This window comes from Elephas maximus, chromosome 7 (genome assembly GCF_024166365.1).
Source record: "Elephas maximus indicus isolate mEleMax1 chromosome 7, mEleMax1 primary haplotype, whole genome shotgun sequence".
Taxonomy (NCBI): Eukaryota; Metazoa; Chordata; class Mammalia; order Proboscidea; family Elephantidae; genus Elephas; species Elephas maximus.
The window spans coordinates 137,981,094-137,997,958 of NC_064825.1; the positions used below are offsets into that span (position 1 = coordinate 137,981,094).

Below are 16,865 nucleotides of genomic sequence, written 5' to 3' on the forward strand. Positions count from 1 at the left end.
TTAGGGTAACCGCGCGCCCTTGGAGGGGAGGACGAACGTGCGGGGGCGGGGCAAGGGCGTGCTGTGGGCGTGGCGGGCTCGGACGTGAGGGGCGGGGCAAGTGCTGCTGGGCCGGGAAGCGGCGGGGCAAGTGCTGCTGGGCCGGGAGGCGGGCACGGACGCGAGGGGCGGGGCAAGTGCTGCTGGGCCGGGAGGCCGGCACGACGTGGGGGGCGGGGCAAGAGCGTGCCGTGGGCGGGGCGGGCGCGGACGTGCGGGGCGGGGCAAGAGCGTGCTGTGGGCGGGGCGGGCGCGGACGTGCGGGGCGGGGCACGTGCTGCTGGGCGGGACGCTGGCGGCCGCGGAGAAGATGGCGCTGTGGGCTAGCTGCGCGGTGCTCGCGCTGGGGAAGCGGTTCCTCCCCGCCCGCAGGCCCTGGGGCGCGGGAGGTGAGCGGGCCTGCGGCCGCCGACCTCAGTTCGTCCTGGGGCCGCCCGAGGGCCGGGGCGGGCGGTCGTCTCGGGCTCGCGGGCGCTTCCCGCGGGGGTGGCTGCGGGCGCGAAGGCCGCGGGGGCGCTGCGTCCCGGGCGGGGCGGCCTCGGCCTGCGCGTCCTCCCGGAGCTCGGGGTCCCGCGGGCGTGGCGGCGGTCCGCGTGGCCCGGCCGGTGTCGGCTCCCTAACGTACCCGGCCGGCTCCGCGCCGAGCCACAGCCACCGCCGTCCCGGGCGCTCCCCGCGTGTGTTCGTGCCGGCGCCCGTGGGCAGGCGCCCTGGAGCCGGCTTCCGCTCGCGGCGAGCCCGGGCCCAGCGGAGCCCCAGCCTGCCCGGCCCTGCGCGTCCTCACGGCCGACGCCTGGAGCCGCCGCTGCAGCCGCTGTCAGTCCCGCGCTGCGGCGCTGGCTCGTGCTGTGCCGGGCGTGGGGTCCTCCTCCAGGGGCTGGTCCCTGCTGACAGCGTGCCCGAAGTGTGTCAGATGCAGCCTCGCCGTCCTTGCTTCTGAGGAGCGTTCCAGCTCTACTGCTGGGCAGATTGTCCCTTCCCTTGGCACTCCATGGTGCATTCGACGACATTCTTTGCCAACACCACAATTCAAAGGCATGGATTCCCCTTCAGTCGTCCTTATTCCTTGTCCAGCTTTCACATGCATATGAGGTGATTGAAAACACCATGGTTTCGGTCAGGCGCACCTTAGTCCTCAAGGTGACATCTTTGCTTCTCAACACTTCAAAGAAGTCTTTTGCAGCAGGTGTGGCCAATGCAGTGTGTCCTTTGATTTCTTGACGGCGACTTCTATGGGTGTTGATTGTAAGTCCAAGTAAAATGAAACCCTTGACAACTTCAGTCTTTTCTCTCTATATCGTGATGTTGCTCATTGGTCCAGTTGTGAGGATTTTTGCTTTCTTTATGTTGAGGTGCAGTCCATATTGAAGGTTGTAGTCTTTGGTCTTCATCAGTAAGTGCTTCAAGTCCACTTCACTTTCAGCAAACAAGGTTTTGTCATCTGCATAAGGCAGGTTGTTAATGAGTCTTCCTCCAATCCTGATGCCCCGTTCTTCTTCATATAGTCTAGCTTCTCGGATTATTTGCTTGGTGTACAGAGTGAATAGGTATGGTGAAAGGATACAACCCTGACACACACCTTTCCTGACTTTAAACCAGGCAGAATCCCCTTGTTCTGTTTGAACGAGTGCCTCTTGATCTGAGTTCAGGTTCTTCATGAGCATAATTAAGTGTTCTGGAATTCCTCTTGTTTGCAATGTTACCCATGATTTGTTATGATCCACACAGTTGAATGCTAATCTGTAGGATTCCATTCTATGGGTTTTTGTAATTAACCATTTCCTTATTGATATGATTTTCAATATTTAGTTATTACAAATAGTTCTGAGCAATAACCTTGTTCATACACTACTTTTTAGGTGAATTTTTATCAGTGAAACTGCTGCGTCTAAAGGTATATACATTTTTAGCGTTTCCCCTTACCCCATAAAGGTTCTGCAGTTAGTCTCCTACAAGTGTATGTCCATACCCTTATACACAGCGGTTACACTTGGAATCTTACCTAGGAACTGATCCTACATGTGGAAAAATCTTCAGGCCCAGAGTTGTTAATCAGTGTTATTTGTAGAGTTAAAAATTGGAAACAAACCTAAACGACCAGTGAGTGAATATTTGAGTAAAATAAGCTTGTTACTTAATGTCATCTTCCATGGTTACTAAAAATATCAGTGAAGAGTTTGTAAGGAAGATGCTGGGGAGTCATTCATCCTGCCAGCAAACTATTCCTTAACTCTTACTCCATGGCAGACCCTTGTTCTAGGTGCTGGGGAAAGAGCAGGGTACTTGCTGTAGAGGTACTCCCCTGAGTCAGGGTGTGGGGCTGCCCTGACGAGCTGTCAGTTTGCACAGGTTTTCAGCCCTTTGAATTTCTGCCCCTTGGCTTTTGAGTTTGAGGCTCGTACATGAAATCACCCCTTGTTTCCCTCTTCACGGTATCTCCCAGTCAGCACCTGTGCCCACCTCAGGGTCCCCAGTCCCCGGCTCCCAGCAGTTTCAGACCATAGAGCGTCTACTTTAAGTACTGTACCCCAAGTACATTCTGTGCAGGTGGTAAAACCCTGTCCATCTGTCTGTCAGTGACTCAGATGAGGACTACGCATGACGTGCCTCAGCAGACGCTCAATAGTGGCGACAGCTTCTCTTCTGCTCTGCAGCTTGCCTCTAGAGGATCTCGGTAAATGCTGCTGGGTCCAGTTCTTGGTGCTATGCGAAGTGAGGGAGGGATGCATCTGGAGGGGTACTTTCCCTCTTGCACCCAGTGTGCCTGGTCAGGTGCTTTTCTGCAAGCCGTTGATGCGGAGACCTTCTTCAGGATTTGTTCTGGCTCTGTTGCAAGAGCATTGGGGAGGGGTGGGGTTGTGTGTGGGTTTTATTCCTTGCTGTGTTTCCTGTACTTTCTGCTGGGAAGTTTACAGCCCCAGGTTCTTCCAGCAAGACTGTAAGAACCATCTCCAGCTCCCTTGTTCTTAGCCTTGGTACTGAGTAACTTGACAGAGGTGGGGTGAGGTGGGCTCTGCCCATTCTGGTGCTTGCCCTCGGGGTCCTCCATCACTTCTCATCACAGCCCACCCACTTCTTATTACAGGGCCTCCTTTTCACTTCTCATCACAGCCCTACCTTCTCATCACACCCCCCTCCCCACTTCTCATTACAGTCCCCTCTTTCATTTCTCATCACAGCTCCCCCTTTACTTCCCATCACAGCCCCCCTTCACTTCTCATCACAGAACCCCTTCAGTTCTCACCGCAGCCCCCCACTTCTCATCACAGCCCCCTTCACTTCTCATCACAGCCTCCACTTCTCATCACAGCCCCCCACTTCTCATCACAGATCCCCACTTCTCATCACAGCCCCCCTTCTCATCACAGCCTCCCACTTCTCATCACAGCCCTGCTTTCTCACCACAGGGCCCTCCCTCCCTCCCTTTGCTCATCACAAATGTCCAGAGGCTGCTTTCTCTGTGGTGCTTATCCTCCTGTGCTGCCTGGGGGCCCTGTGATGAGAAGTGATGAGGGGGCTGCTCATGAGTCAGATGGCATGGGGAAGGTCTTGGTGCAGTAAGATGGCGTGGGGTAGGGTCTCAGTGCAGTCAGGGATGGTTTGGTGGAGGGTCTGTGCGTCAGATGGCTTGGGGGGTGGTCTCAGTTTCTGGGCCTGTGGTCACCTCTTCATACCTCATTTCTGGTCCTGGGCATTTCTTGTGGGACCCAGTAGTGCCAAAGCAAACTGAAGGTGCTGCAAGACAGCAGGTATCTAGGGACCGAGGTGTAGGAACCTATTTTGGGGTGCCATAGCCTGGCTTCTGTCAGCCCTGCTTCTGGGTGGGAAGGTCAGTGGAGGGCTTCAAGGTCACCTCCTGGGAGAGCTGTGCAAAAGGGCCATGCAGTGGGGCCCAGTGACACTGACCTTGCGCCAATCCCTGGGCAGTGTGGAGGTGATATAGGGCATGGTGGTTAGGTGCAGGGGAACCCCCTCTGGACCCTGGGGAGCTCTAGTGGTGGGGCCCCTGTGCTGGAGGCCCAGGGCTACCCAGGGCGCTGCTTCACGTTGCCGTGTGTCACCTAGTCCTGCTCCCCGGGCGTGGTGAAAGGTCACTGTTCTCACCACAGCTGACCTTGCTGTGGCCTCACCCTCCAGAGCGGCCTTGGCCCCGGTTCTAGAGCTTTGTAGAGAGTGCCCGGCATGTCCATTGCGCCTTGCCTCAACTGTGTGATCATAAGAGCTGCCGCCTGAGGTGGCTGTGAGTGCTGGAGAGGCCGGGGCCTGGGAACTGTCAAATCGCCTTATGTGGACTTTGTTCTCAGTTCTTTCAAGCCAGACCAACACCTGTGGTGTAGTGACTTTCCTTGTGTGGCCTTTTGCCCTTATTTTTTGGAAATTGACCTTAGGGGATTTCCTGGCTTTTTGACCCTTCCTGAGGTTTTGTTACTTTTGCCCTGTTTGGCTGGAGAGCCCCACCTGATCGTTGACAAAGGAGCGTGAGGACTGGCTTATTAAAAACCCTAGAACACGGAGTCTCAGGTGGGGTTTCCCAGTTGATGTGAGCCAGGAGGGAAGCCCTGCACAGAAAACCCTCCCAGACCTGGTTGAAGGCTGCTACACCCTTGAGGAGCTTCAAGAGCCTGAGGGTGACAAAGAGCTATCCAAGGTCCTGATTGAGAAGGGGGCGCCAGCTGTGATATGTAATATTGCGTTTACTGGTTGAAAAGTTTCCTGATTGGTGAGAAGGACCATCTCTTCTTGGAAGAGTAAGCATCTCCCCTGAGGACCCATCCAAGACCTTGCTGTATGCTTTTTTTCATTTATGTATTTCTCCGTTATGTTGTTATGTTGAAGTTGTTATTATAGGTATGGTGTTTCACTGAGCTCTGTGAGTCATTCCGGTGACTTATCAGACCTAAAGGGAGCAGTGGGACCAGCTTTTTTGTAGTGCAAGGAGTTGTGTGGATCTCTGTGCTTGTGCCTGGTACCCACTGCTTTAGCCCTGGGTGGCTAGGGATGAAATAGAAGAGCTGTCTGGGCCAGGGGACGAAAGCTAAGATTGTCAGATGACGTGTGTGGAATGGAGTATGTTATCCATCACACAATTTGGCATCAGAGTTGCGTGATCTTAGTCTCCCTAGACTGGTTTGCCCAATTGGTGCTGTGAGCAGGCTGGAATTGCTGATCCTTTGCCGGCAGCAGTTTGAACCCTGCCTCTCAGCATGCGAATGTTCCTTCTAGAATGGTCTGTGGAGCCTGAAGTTTGGTACGCTGTGTTTCCTTGCGTGTCACTATACCTTTGTCACAGCCAAGGCGTGCGGATATGGCCTGTGGTGTGGGGCCTGTCTCTGAGTGCCGGGCTTCTGTACAGCATCATGGGGCGACTTCCTCATTGGCGTGGTCCCAGTGACCTAGACCCTGCTTTAGGACAGTGCTGTGTTTTAGGCCCATGATTACCCTGATGAGGAAGGTGCTCATTTGAGGCTTGGGGGAGTTGTGTGGCCATCCTGGGGTGGAGTGGCAGGAGGTTGGGCCTTGGCTCTTCTCACTGGCATGATATGATTGCTGTCTGTCATATTTTCCACTTTGTGCTTTTCCCATCCGTGTTGCAGGTGAGAGAAGGCCTGTGTCCCTCTCTGCCTGTGGCTCAAGAGATTCTGGAGGGGGAGGTGGCAGTGCAAGGGAGCAGCTGTCCTTGCAGGATATAGCTGAGCTGATCCGGACCAGAGCCTGCCAGAGGGTGGTGGTCATGGTGGGGGCCGGCATCAGCACACCCAGCGGCATCCCTGACTTCAGGTGCTGTGCTGCCACCCTTGGCATGCCCCCCCACCCCCCTCGCCCCCTCCTGCCCTCCTCAGTCCCCCATCATCCACGCCCCCCTCGCCCCCTCCCACCCTCCTCAGTCCCCCATCATCCACGCCCCCCTCGCCCCTCCTGCCCTCCTCAGCCCCCTTCAGCCCCCCTCACCATCCTCACTCCCCTCACCTCCTCTCGCCCTCTTGGGCTCCCCCACCATCTTTGGCTCCTCACTGCCTCATCCTCAGGGCCCCCTCCATTTACCACCCCTTCCTCAGGGCGTCTTTCTCTTTGCAGGTCTCCGGGGCGGGGCCTCTACAGCAGTCTCCAGCAGTACGACATCCCGTACCCTGAGGCTATTTTTGAACTGTCATTCTTCTTCCGAAACCCCAAGCCCTTTTTCACTTTGGCCAAGGAGCTGTACCCCGGGAACTTCAGGCCCAACGTGACTCACTACTTCCTCCGGCTCCTGCATGATAAGGGGCTGCTGCTGCGGCTCTACACGCAGAACATTGATGGGCTCGAGCGGGGTGAGCACGCCTTCTCCCTGTTGAGGGCCAGGGCAGCTCTGCTGCTGCGGCTCTACACTCAGGACACTGATGGGCTCGAGCGGGGTGAGCGCTCCTTCTCCCTGTTGAGGGCCAGGGCAGCTCTGCTGCTGCGGGCTCTGCACGCAGGACATTGATGGGCTCGAGCGGGGTGAGCGCTCCTTCTCCCTGTTGAGGGCCAGGGCAGCTCCACTGCTGCGGCTCTGCACGCAGGACATTGATGGGCTCGAGCGGGGTGAGCGCTCCTTCTCCCTGTTGAGGGGCAGGGCAGCTCCACTGCTGCGGACTCTGCACGCAGGACATTGATGGGCTCGAGCGGGGTGAGCGCTCCTTCTCCCTGTTGAGGGGCAGGGCAGCTCTGCTGCTGCGGGCTCTGCACGCAGGACACTGATGGGCTCGAGCGGGGTGAGCGCTCCTTCTCCCTGTTGAGGGGCAGGGCAGCTCCGCTGCTGCGGGCTCTGCACGCAGGACATTGATGGGCTAGAGCGGGGTGAGTGCTCCTTCTCCCTGTTGAGGGGCAGGGCAGCTCCGCTGGACAGGGCCCAGTGCTCACTCCATGACCTCTGACCCCTTCTCCCATGTGCCTGGGGGCTCTCGTTTGAGGCTGAGCTGAAGCTGATTTGGGGAGCTTCCGGTTTTGCTAGTCTGATGTGATGACTTCTTTCCTTCTAAACTGTTTTGTTTATTACGAAGTTTTCAAGCATCTGGAGATAAAAAGTTATCGTCATACATGTCTCCCCTTACCACCCCAGATTACTTTGAAGAAAATTCCATACACATAAGTGTAATCTACCTATATACTAGTAGGTATCGCTTAGAGGTGAGGACTTTTAAGACATTGCCACAATGCCATTCTCACACCAAAAACACGCATTAACTCCTCAGTGTCCTTGAGTGTGCAATATGTGCTGTCTCCTCCCAGTCTAGGTGGCCTTGCCAGCATGCAGCCCTGAGGCCAGGGAGCTTCAGTGGGGCCTCTTCCTGTGTGTGGTGCCATCAGGCCAGCAGCTGCTCTCCAGGCTGTGCCATGTTGTGGTTTAAAGTGTTGTTGCCTAGAGTTCGGGAAATGCTTACTTCTTAGAAGGAGTCTGTAGCATGGACCCCAGAGCCCAGGTGGTGCCCATGCCTGGAGCTGCTCTTAGCCTGGGTGCACCCAGCTAGGCCGTGGGTCTTGGCTTGGCAATCAGCACACTCCTGGCGTGTCGTGGGAACCACCTAGAGACTCTCAGAAGCAGATGGCGGTAACAGATCCTGTTTAACTAGTCATCTCTTGTCTGTTTTTTGCCAAGCAATTTTTTTGAAGTTTATCGTATTATTTTCACACTTTCATTTGGTGTCTTTAGAATAGAAAATGTATTCCAGTATTGCGTGTAATTTTATCTGAACTTTTGTCCTTTGTTTTGGCTAACCTGGCTCTAGTGGGCGTCCCTCCTGCCCTGTGCATTCTCTGGTCATCAGCGTCACCTGTAAGTGGCACAGTCAGGGCCAGTGGGCTCAATGGGCTGCGGCTCCTCTAGGCACCTGTGGTGCTCACCTGAGGTTTGAATTGCAGCGTCCGGCATCCCTGCCTCGAAGCTGGTTGAAGCTCATGGCACCTTCGCGTCAGCCACCTGCACCATCTGTCTCCGATCCTGCCCTGGGGAAGACTTCTGGGTGAGTGCACCCTGCGGCTGCCCCTCTGCAGCATGAGGTAGTCTGGGAAGTGGGTCTTCATGAGCACGTGGAAGTGTCTCCTTTAGAAATGTAATTTTAAAAATTGGAAATGTAATATGTTTTTAAATTAGAAATGTAGTACGCATGGAGGAGACAGCGCAAGGTGGTGGTTTAGTCAGACTGTCTGTACTGTTCCACAGCAAAGTCCCAAGAAACCAAGTGAAACAGATACCAATGACAATCCTGAAACCCTGGGAATGAAATGGAAAGGTAGAGATTAGATTGAACACCGATTGGAAAAAAACTGAACAAAAACAAGGAATGAGAAGACATACAGAGTGGAGGTGCCCTGCCAGCTGGCCTGGCATAGGTGGCCATCTTGAGACAAAGCCAGCAGTGATCCCGGGTGAAGAGCACAGGAAGGCAGCTTCACAGAACACCCCGCTTTTTGCATTTGGTCAGGCCCAGGCCCCAGTTGCTGGCTGCACCTGACAAGAAGTGCCCAGGCACCCACTTCTGGTGATCAGAGAAGCATGCTCCCCCTCCCCCTGACTGCTTGGTGACTAGCAGCATGAACACTCCCCACCCCTGGGGAAAGAGAAACTGTGTAGACATACCCAGGGTGAAGCAAGGTGAGCAGAACATAAACCGGATCTAAAGAGGGAAAGTACAGGTAGGAAGGCGAGAACTCCAGGGATCCTGGCATTCACAGAGCAGAAGGGAGCCAGGATCCAGAGATGGGACTCCTCACCAGTGGCTTTCCCTGACCATTAGGGTGGGTGGTGCACACAGAGTAACAGATCCATAGAGTGCCAGCAGGAGATCCCCCATCCAACCAGATTATGGGCAGCTCCCTGCTTTTTGCATTTGGTCAGGGCCAGGCCCCAAATGCTGGCTGCACCCAACAAGACGTGCCCAGGCACCCACTCCTGGTGATCAGAAGAGCGTGCTCCCGCTCCCCTGCCCTTTTGGTGATTAGCAGCATGAACACTCCCCACCTGTGGCACCCTGCCCACCTGGGGACTATGATGTGAGCTTCCCTTTCCCCCTCACCCTGCCTCATCCACCACCCCCACACCACTGCCACCCTGCAAACTCGGCTAGCAGCAGTGCTCCGTGTCGCTGGTCACCTACCACAACCCCCGGCCTATCACCCCACCCACCTAATGGTGAGGCAGAGTGTCCTGTGCTCCCAGCCCCTACCACACCCCCTAACCGCCGCATTACCCACTCAATGAGCAGTAGTGAGTGCCCCATGCTCCTGGTCACCTGCCACGCCCCTTGCCCTGCACCCTGCCTGCCACACCCCCACCCACCCAGCGAGTGCCATCTCATGCCCTCATGCCACTGGACTGATGACAGGTGGTGACCTGCACCCACCCAGCTTGGCCTCAGTCACCCAGCATGTCCTGGTGGACTGCAACATGTGCTCCCCTTGCCCACCATCTCCTTGCTCACTTAGAGTGGTGAGCGCTCCCATGGCGACAAGTGATCAGCAGAGTGTGCCCACTCCGCCCACCCTGGTATATCAAAATAAAACAAAAATCAGGATAAGACAAACATACAGTCAATAAATAAGTAAATAATACCTTAATATTTCAGAGATAATAGACAATAACAAATTATATGAAAAACAGGATAAGATGATTCAAACAAACGAGCAAAATAAAAGGGCAGAGAACTTTCCTGAGGAAGAAATGGTAATAAAACTGTCAGATAAAGGCTTATTTTATATATAAGATACTCAAAGAGATCAAGGAAGACACAGACAAAACCCTAGAAGAATTCAGAAGAACAACACAAGAGCAAAATGACAAAATATGTAGACCACGTTACAAACCACACAAAAACAATAATTATAAACCTGGAAGATAAATAATGAAATATCAGAAAAAGATGATTCAACCGAAGGACAAAGAAGTAGAATTGACTCAATGGAAGAAAAAAATCAATGAAATAGAGAAAAAAAGTCCCTTGATAGTAATCTGTTTGAGGAACAATTGGAAAAAAGAATGAAGAAAAATGAAGAAAGCCTGTTATGTGGGGCAGTGTCAAGAGGAAGAATTTACGTATAATTGGGAGGAGAGGAAAAAAGTACAGAGAATTTTTGAAGGTTTAGTGACAGAAAACTTCGCTAATACTGTCAAAGATGAGAAAGTTTCCATCCACGAAGTTCAACAAACCGATACAGGATAGACCCCAAAAGAAAATCACCAGGACATATCAGTCAAACTTTCCAAAGCCAAAAAGAATTCTGGGAGCAGCTCACGAAAAATGAAATAGCACCTGTAAAGGGGCACCAATAAGACTAAGCACTGATTTCTTAGCAGAAACCATACAGGCAAGAAGACAGTGTGCTGACGTACATAAAACCCTGAAAGAAAAAATAACCAAGAATCATACATCCAACTAAATTGTCTTTCAAGTATGATGGTGAAGCTAGGACATTCCCAGATAAGCAGAAATTAAGGGAATTTGTAAAAACTAGACCAACCTTACAAAAAATATAAAAGGGAGTCCTTCAGACAGAGAACCAACAGCATTGGACAACAACCCGAGATCACGACACATGACAGCATCGTTCAGATGCGAGCCCAGATAAAGAATACTCAAAAGTTAAATTTGCAAAACTGAAAATGGAACCAGGGATGTCAGTCTGTAAATGACAGCTTCAGAACAAAAGGAGTAAATGATGTAGTTCTAGAATTTCCATATGGGGAGGAAGACAAGGTGATATCAAGATACAATAGACTGTTTACACATAGGAAGATAAAGGTGGGTTTCAGAGTAACCACAAGTAAAATTAGTAAACCTACTCACCAAAATAAAGAAGGAAATTAAAAACCCTCAGCAAAAACAAGTCAACAACAAAGGATACGAAAAGAAAATCCATAAAGAAAAAGAGCTCAGCACAGAAGAGTAAGCAGAACAAAGAAAACCGTTAACACCACAAAGAAATGAATAACAAAACGGCGGCAGTAAGTCCACACCTGCTGATAATCATGCTGAATGTGAGCGGTTTAAATATACCAGTCGAGGCACAGAGTGGCAGAGAGGATAAAAAACATGACCCATCGATACGTTGTCTACAAGAGACATACCTTACACACAAAGATATAAACAGGTTAAAAATCAAAGGATAGAAAAAAATATGTCAAGCAAACGGTTACCAGAAGAAAACAGGAGTGGCAATAAGAATCTCTGATAAAATATGCTTTAAGTCAAAACCCATTATAAGAGACAAAGAAGGTCACTGTGTAATGATTAAAGAATCAGTCAACCAAGAGGACATAACCATAATAAATATTTACACACCCGATAACAGAGCTCCAAGATACATAAAACAAACTAACAGAATTGAAAAGAGAAATAGGCAGCTCTGCAGTAATAATGGGAGACTTCAACACACCACCTTTGATGATGGACAGAACAACTAGGAGGAAACTCAGCCAAGATACAGAAGATCTAAACAACGCAATCAGCCAATCTGACCTTATAGACAAACAGAATGCACCATCCAAGAGCAGCATACTACGCATTCTTTTCCAATACACGTGGGTCACTCTCCAGAATGGACCGTATTTTAGGCCACAAACAAGCCTCAATAAATTAAAAAAATCGAAATAATACAAAGCATATTCTCTTAACATAATGCTATAAAACTAGAAATCAGTAACAGAAGGAACAAGGAAAAAATACATGGAAACTGAATGACACCATACTTAAAAACTATTGGGTAGGAGAAGAAACTCAAACTGAAATTTAAAAAGACTCAGCGAACATGACAGTAATGAAAAAGATGAAAAGAAAATAGATAAACAAATAGAACTCAGCACAGAAAATCAAGTGGAACAAAGACTGTCAACACCACACACACACACACACACACACACAAACTACATAAAATTGACAGCAGTAATTACACTGAGTGTAAATGGCCTAAATGCACCAGTGAAGAGACAGAGTAGCAGAATGGATTAAAAAAAAATACAGTCTATATGCTGTCTACCAGAGACACCCATTAGACACAAAGACAAACTAAAACTCAAAGGATGGGAAAAAAAATACCAAGCAAAAATAACCAAAAAAGAGCAGGGGTAGCAATATAAATCTCCAACAAAAGAGACTTTAGAGCAAAATCCACCATAAACGGTAAGGAAACACACTATGTAATGATTAAAGGGTCAGTACACCAGGAGGACATAAACATAATACATACGCACCCCATCACAGCTCCAAAATGCATTAAAAAAAAAAAAACTGGAAGCATTGAAAACAGAAACAGACACTTCCACGATAATATTAAGGGACTTCAACACACCATTTTTGGTGAAGGACAGAACATTTAGAAAGAAAATAAAGATGTGGAAGATCTGAATGCCACAATCAACCAACTTGACCTCATAGACATACACAGAACACTCCACTCAACAGCGGCAAAGTATTTGTTCTTTTCCAAAGCACATGGAACATTCTCCAGAATAGACCACATTTTAGGCCACAACAGAAGCCTTAACGGAATCCAAAACATATAAATAATACAGAGCATCTTTTCTGATTATAATGCCATAAAATTAGAAATCAATAACAAAAAGATCAAGGAAAAAAAATCAAATACATGGAAACTGAACTATACCTTGCTTAAAAACTGCTAGGTTATAGAAGTAATCGAGGATGGCATAGAGAAATTCTTAGAATCAAATGAGAATGAGAATATATCTTACCAAACAAAACCTTTGGGACACAGCAAAAGCAGTGCTTGTTGTTGTTAGGTGCTGTCTAGTCAGTTCTGATTCATGGCAACCCTGTGTACAGCAAGGTGAAACACTGCTTGGTCCTGCGCCATGCCCACAATCGTGCTTGAGACCATTGTTGCAGCCACTGTGTCAGTCCATCTCGTTGAGGGTCTTCCTCTTTTTCATTGACCCTGTACTTTACCAAGCATGATGTCCTTCTCCAGGGACTGATCTCTCCTAAAAACATGTCCAACGTAAGACGTAGTCTTGCAATCCTTGCATCTAAGTAGCATTGTGGTTTTGCTTCTTCCAAGACAGATTTGTTTGTTCTTTTGGCAGTACAGGGTATATTTAATATTCTTTGTCAGCACCACAATTCAAAGACATCAGTTCTTTTTCGGTCTTCTTTATTCATTGTCCAGCTCTCACGTGCATATGATGCAATTGAAAATACCATGCGTGTCTTGGGTCAGGCGCACCTTAACCTTCAAGGTGACATCTTTGCTCTTCAACACTTTAAAGAGATTTTTTTTGCAGGAGATTTGCCCACTGCAACGCGTCTTTTGATTTCTCGACTGCTGCTTCCATGGGTGTTGATTGTGGATCCAAGTAATACGAAATCCTTAACAACTTGAAAATTTTCTCCATTTACCATGATGTTGCTTATTGGCCTAGTTGTGAGGATTTTTGTTCTTTATGTTGAGGTGTAATCCATACTGAAGGCTGTGGTCTTTGATCTTCATCAGTAAGTGCTTCAAGTCCTCTTCACTTTCAGCAAGCAAGGCTGTGTCATCTGCATAACGCAGGTTGTTAATGAGTCTTCCTTCAATCCTGATGTGCTTTTCTTCTTCATATAGTCCAGCTTCTCAGATTATTTTCTCAACATACCGATTTAATAGGTATGATGAAAGGATACCACCCTCGTGCACACCTTTCCTGACTTTAAATCACACAGTATCCCCTTGTTCTGTTTGAAGAACTGCCTCTTGGTCTAAGTATATGTTCCTTATGAACACAATTAAGTGTTCTGGAATTCCCATTCTTCACAATGTTATCCATAATTTGTTATGATCCACACAGCCAAATGCCTTAGCATAGTCAATAAAACACAGGTAAATACCCTTTTGATATTCTTGGCTTTCAGCCAGGATCCATCTGACATCAGCAGTGATATCCCTGGTTCCACATCCTCTTCAGAATCTAGCCTGAATTTCTGGCAGTTCCCTGTTGATATACTGCTGCAGCCGGTTTTGAATGATCTTCAGCAAAATTTTATTTGTGTGTGACATTGATATTGTTTGATAATTTGCGCATTCGGTTGGATCACCTTTCTTGGGAATAGGCATAAGTATGGATCTCTTCCAGTTGGTTCACCAGGTAACTGTCTTCCAAATTTCTTGGCATAGACAAGTTGAACGCTTTCGGCGCTGCATCTCTTTGCTGAAACATATAATTGGTATTAAGTCCTAGAGCCTTGTTTTTCACCAATACCATCGGTGCAACTCGGACTTCTTCTTTCAGTACCATCGGTTCCTGATCATGTATTACCTCCTCAAATGGTTAAACGTCAACCAGTTCTTTTTAGAATAGTTACCCTGTATATCCCTTCCATCTTCTTTTGATGCTTCCTACGTTGTTTAATATTTTCCCAGTAGAATCCTTCAGTATTGCAACTTGAGGCTTCAGTTTTTTCTTCAGTTCCTTCAACTTGAGAAATGCTCAGCGTGTTCTTCCCTTTTGGTTTTCTATCTCCAGGTCTTTGCACATGTCATTATAATACTTTGTCTTCTCAAACTACCCTTTGAAATCTTCTGTTCAGCTCTTTTACTTCATCATTTCTTCCTTTTGCTTTAGCTACTCAACATTCAAGAGCAAGTTTCAGAGTCTCTTCTGACATCCATTTGGTCTTGTCTTTCCTGTCTTTTTAATGACCTCTTGCTTTCTTCATATATGATGTCCTTCATGTCATTCCACAACTCATCTGGTCTTCGGTCATTAGTGTTGAGTGCATCAAATCTATTCTTGAGATGGTCTCTAAATTCATGTGGGATATACTCCAGGTTGTACTTTGGCTCTCATGGCTTGTTTTAATTTTCTTCAGCTTTAACTCGAAGCAGCATATGAGCAGCTGATTGTCTGTTCTGCAGTCTGTCCCTGGCCTTGTTCTGACTGTTGATGTTGGGCTTTGCCATCATCTCTTTCCATAGATGTAGTCAATTTGATTTCTATGTATTCCATCTGGTGAGGTCTATGTGTATAGCTGCCATTTATGTTGGTGATAAAAGGTATTTGCAATGAAGAAGTTGTTGGTCTTGCAGAATTCTATCATGCCATCTCCGGCATCGTGTCTAGCACTAAGGCCGTATTTTCCAACTACCAGTCCTTCTTTGTCTTCAACTTTTGCGTTCTAATCACCAGTAATTATCAATGCATCCTGATTGCATGTTTGATCAATTTCAGAGTGCACAAGTTGGTAAAAATCTTCCATTTCTTCATCTTTGGCCTTAGTGGTTGGTGTGTAAATTTGAATAATAGTCATATTAACTGGTCTTCCTTGTAGGTGTATGGATATTATCCTATTGCTAATGGTGTTGTATTTCAGGATAGGTCTTGAAATGTTCTTTTTGACGATGAATGCAACACCTTTCCTCTTCAAGTTGTCATTCCCAGCATAGTGGACCACATGATTGTCCGATTCAAAAATGGCCAACACCAGTCCATTTCTGCTCACTAATGCCTAGGATATTGATCTTTATGCATTCCGTTTCATTTTTGATGATTTCCAATTTTACTAGTTTTATACTTTGTACATTTCACGTTCTAATTATTAATGGATGTTTGTGGCTCTTCTCATTTTGAGTCTTGGTACACCAGCAAATGAAGATTCGAGAGCTTGACTCCATCCATGTCATTAAGGTTGACTCTACTTTGAGGAGGCAGCTCTTCCCTAGTTGTATTTTAAGTGCCTTCCAACCTGAGGGTCTTATCTTCTGGCACTGTATCAGACAATGTTCCGCTGCTATTCATAAGGTTTTCACTGGCTAATTCCTTTCAAAAGTAGACTGCTGGGTCCTTCTTCCTAGTCTGTCTTAGTCTGGAAGCTCAGGTGAAACCTGTCTGCCACAGATGACTACATTGGTTTTTGAATACTGATGGCATAGCTTCTGCATCACAGCAACACACAAGCCTCCACAGTACGACAAACTGACAGACATATGTATTTAAATTGGTTGTGTGGAATAAAATATTGCAGCATTTTCATCAGACGAGTCAGGTTCTCCGAGACGCAGAAGTAAATTTAAAGCCATGAACAGATCTGTACTAGTCATTAACAGGGCGTTTACACATCTTAAGAGAAGATTTTGAAAACACAACAAAACGAATACTGGCAAATACTGATTATCAAGTAGTCCAACATCACAGAAGTTTTAGAAAGAGACAAGAAAATGACAGAAGTGCTCCAAAAGTATCATTGTGTGCCAGAGATCAGTTTCACGTTACCACATACTACATCGTTGAAACACCTGAATCCTCTGTGAAAAGAAGGGTGAAAGTGTATGAAGTTCTTTCACATAGATTTTCCTTCTGAAACAATGTGGATATACCTGATGAAGAATGCATGAAGGCACCTGTTATGGATTGAACTGTGTCCCCCCAAAGATGTGTATCAACTTGGTTAGACCATGATTCCCAGTATTGTGTGGCTTTCCCCCATTTTGTGATCTGATGTGATTAAATCCTAACCTCTATGCATTGTAAATCCTAACCTCTCTCATGTTAATGAGGCAGGACACAATCCTTAGGATTGGGCTGTATCTTGAGTCAATCTCTTTTGGGTTATAAAAGATAGAAGCCAGCAGAGAGGAGAGAGACCTGATGCCACCAAGAAAGAACAGCCGAGAGAGTGCATCATTTGGATTCAGGGTGCCTGTGATGAGAAGCTCCTAGAGCAGGGAAAGATTGATGAGAAGGACCTTACCCCAGAAACAACAGAAAGAGAAAGCATTTCCTGGAGCTGGTGCCCTGAACACGGACTTCTAGCCTCCTAGACTGTGAGAGAATAAATTTGTTTGTTAAGGCCCCCCAGTTGTATTTCTGTTCTATAGCAGCA

The 16,865-nt window shown here is 48.2% G+C and overlaps 1 protein-coding gene across 5 annotated transcripts in view; it reads left to right on the forward strand.

Annotated features, from left to right (window-relative positions):
• Positions 1 to 325: 325 nt before the first annotated feature.
• The window catches only part of SIRT3 (sirtuin 3), a 32,543-nt gene continuing 16,003 nt past the window's right edge, over positions 326 to 16,865 (forward strand). For 4 of the 5 annotated variants that reach the window (XM_049893032.1, XM_049893031.1, XM_049893033.1 and 1 more), the window contains exons 1-4: positions 326 to 428; positions 5,634 to 5,817; positions 6,115 to 6,347; positions 7,918 to 8,018. In XM_049893032.1, coding sequence (XP_049748989.1) covers positions 350 to 428; positions 5,634 to 5,817; positions 6,115 to 6,347; positions 7,918 to 8,018 — 597 coding nt within the window. In that variant the 5' untranslated portion in view covers positions 326 to 349. Of the gene's footprint in view, positions 1,285 to 5,633; positions 5,818 to 6,114; positions 6,348 to 7,917; positions 8,019 to 16,865 lie in introns of all 5 variants that reach the window. The other variant, XM_049893034.1, reaches the window with a different exon arrangement.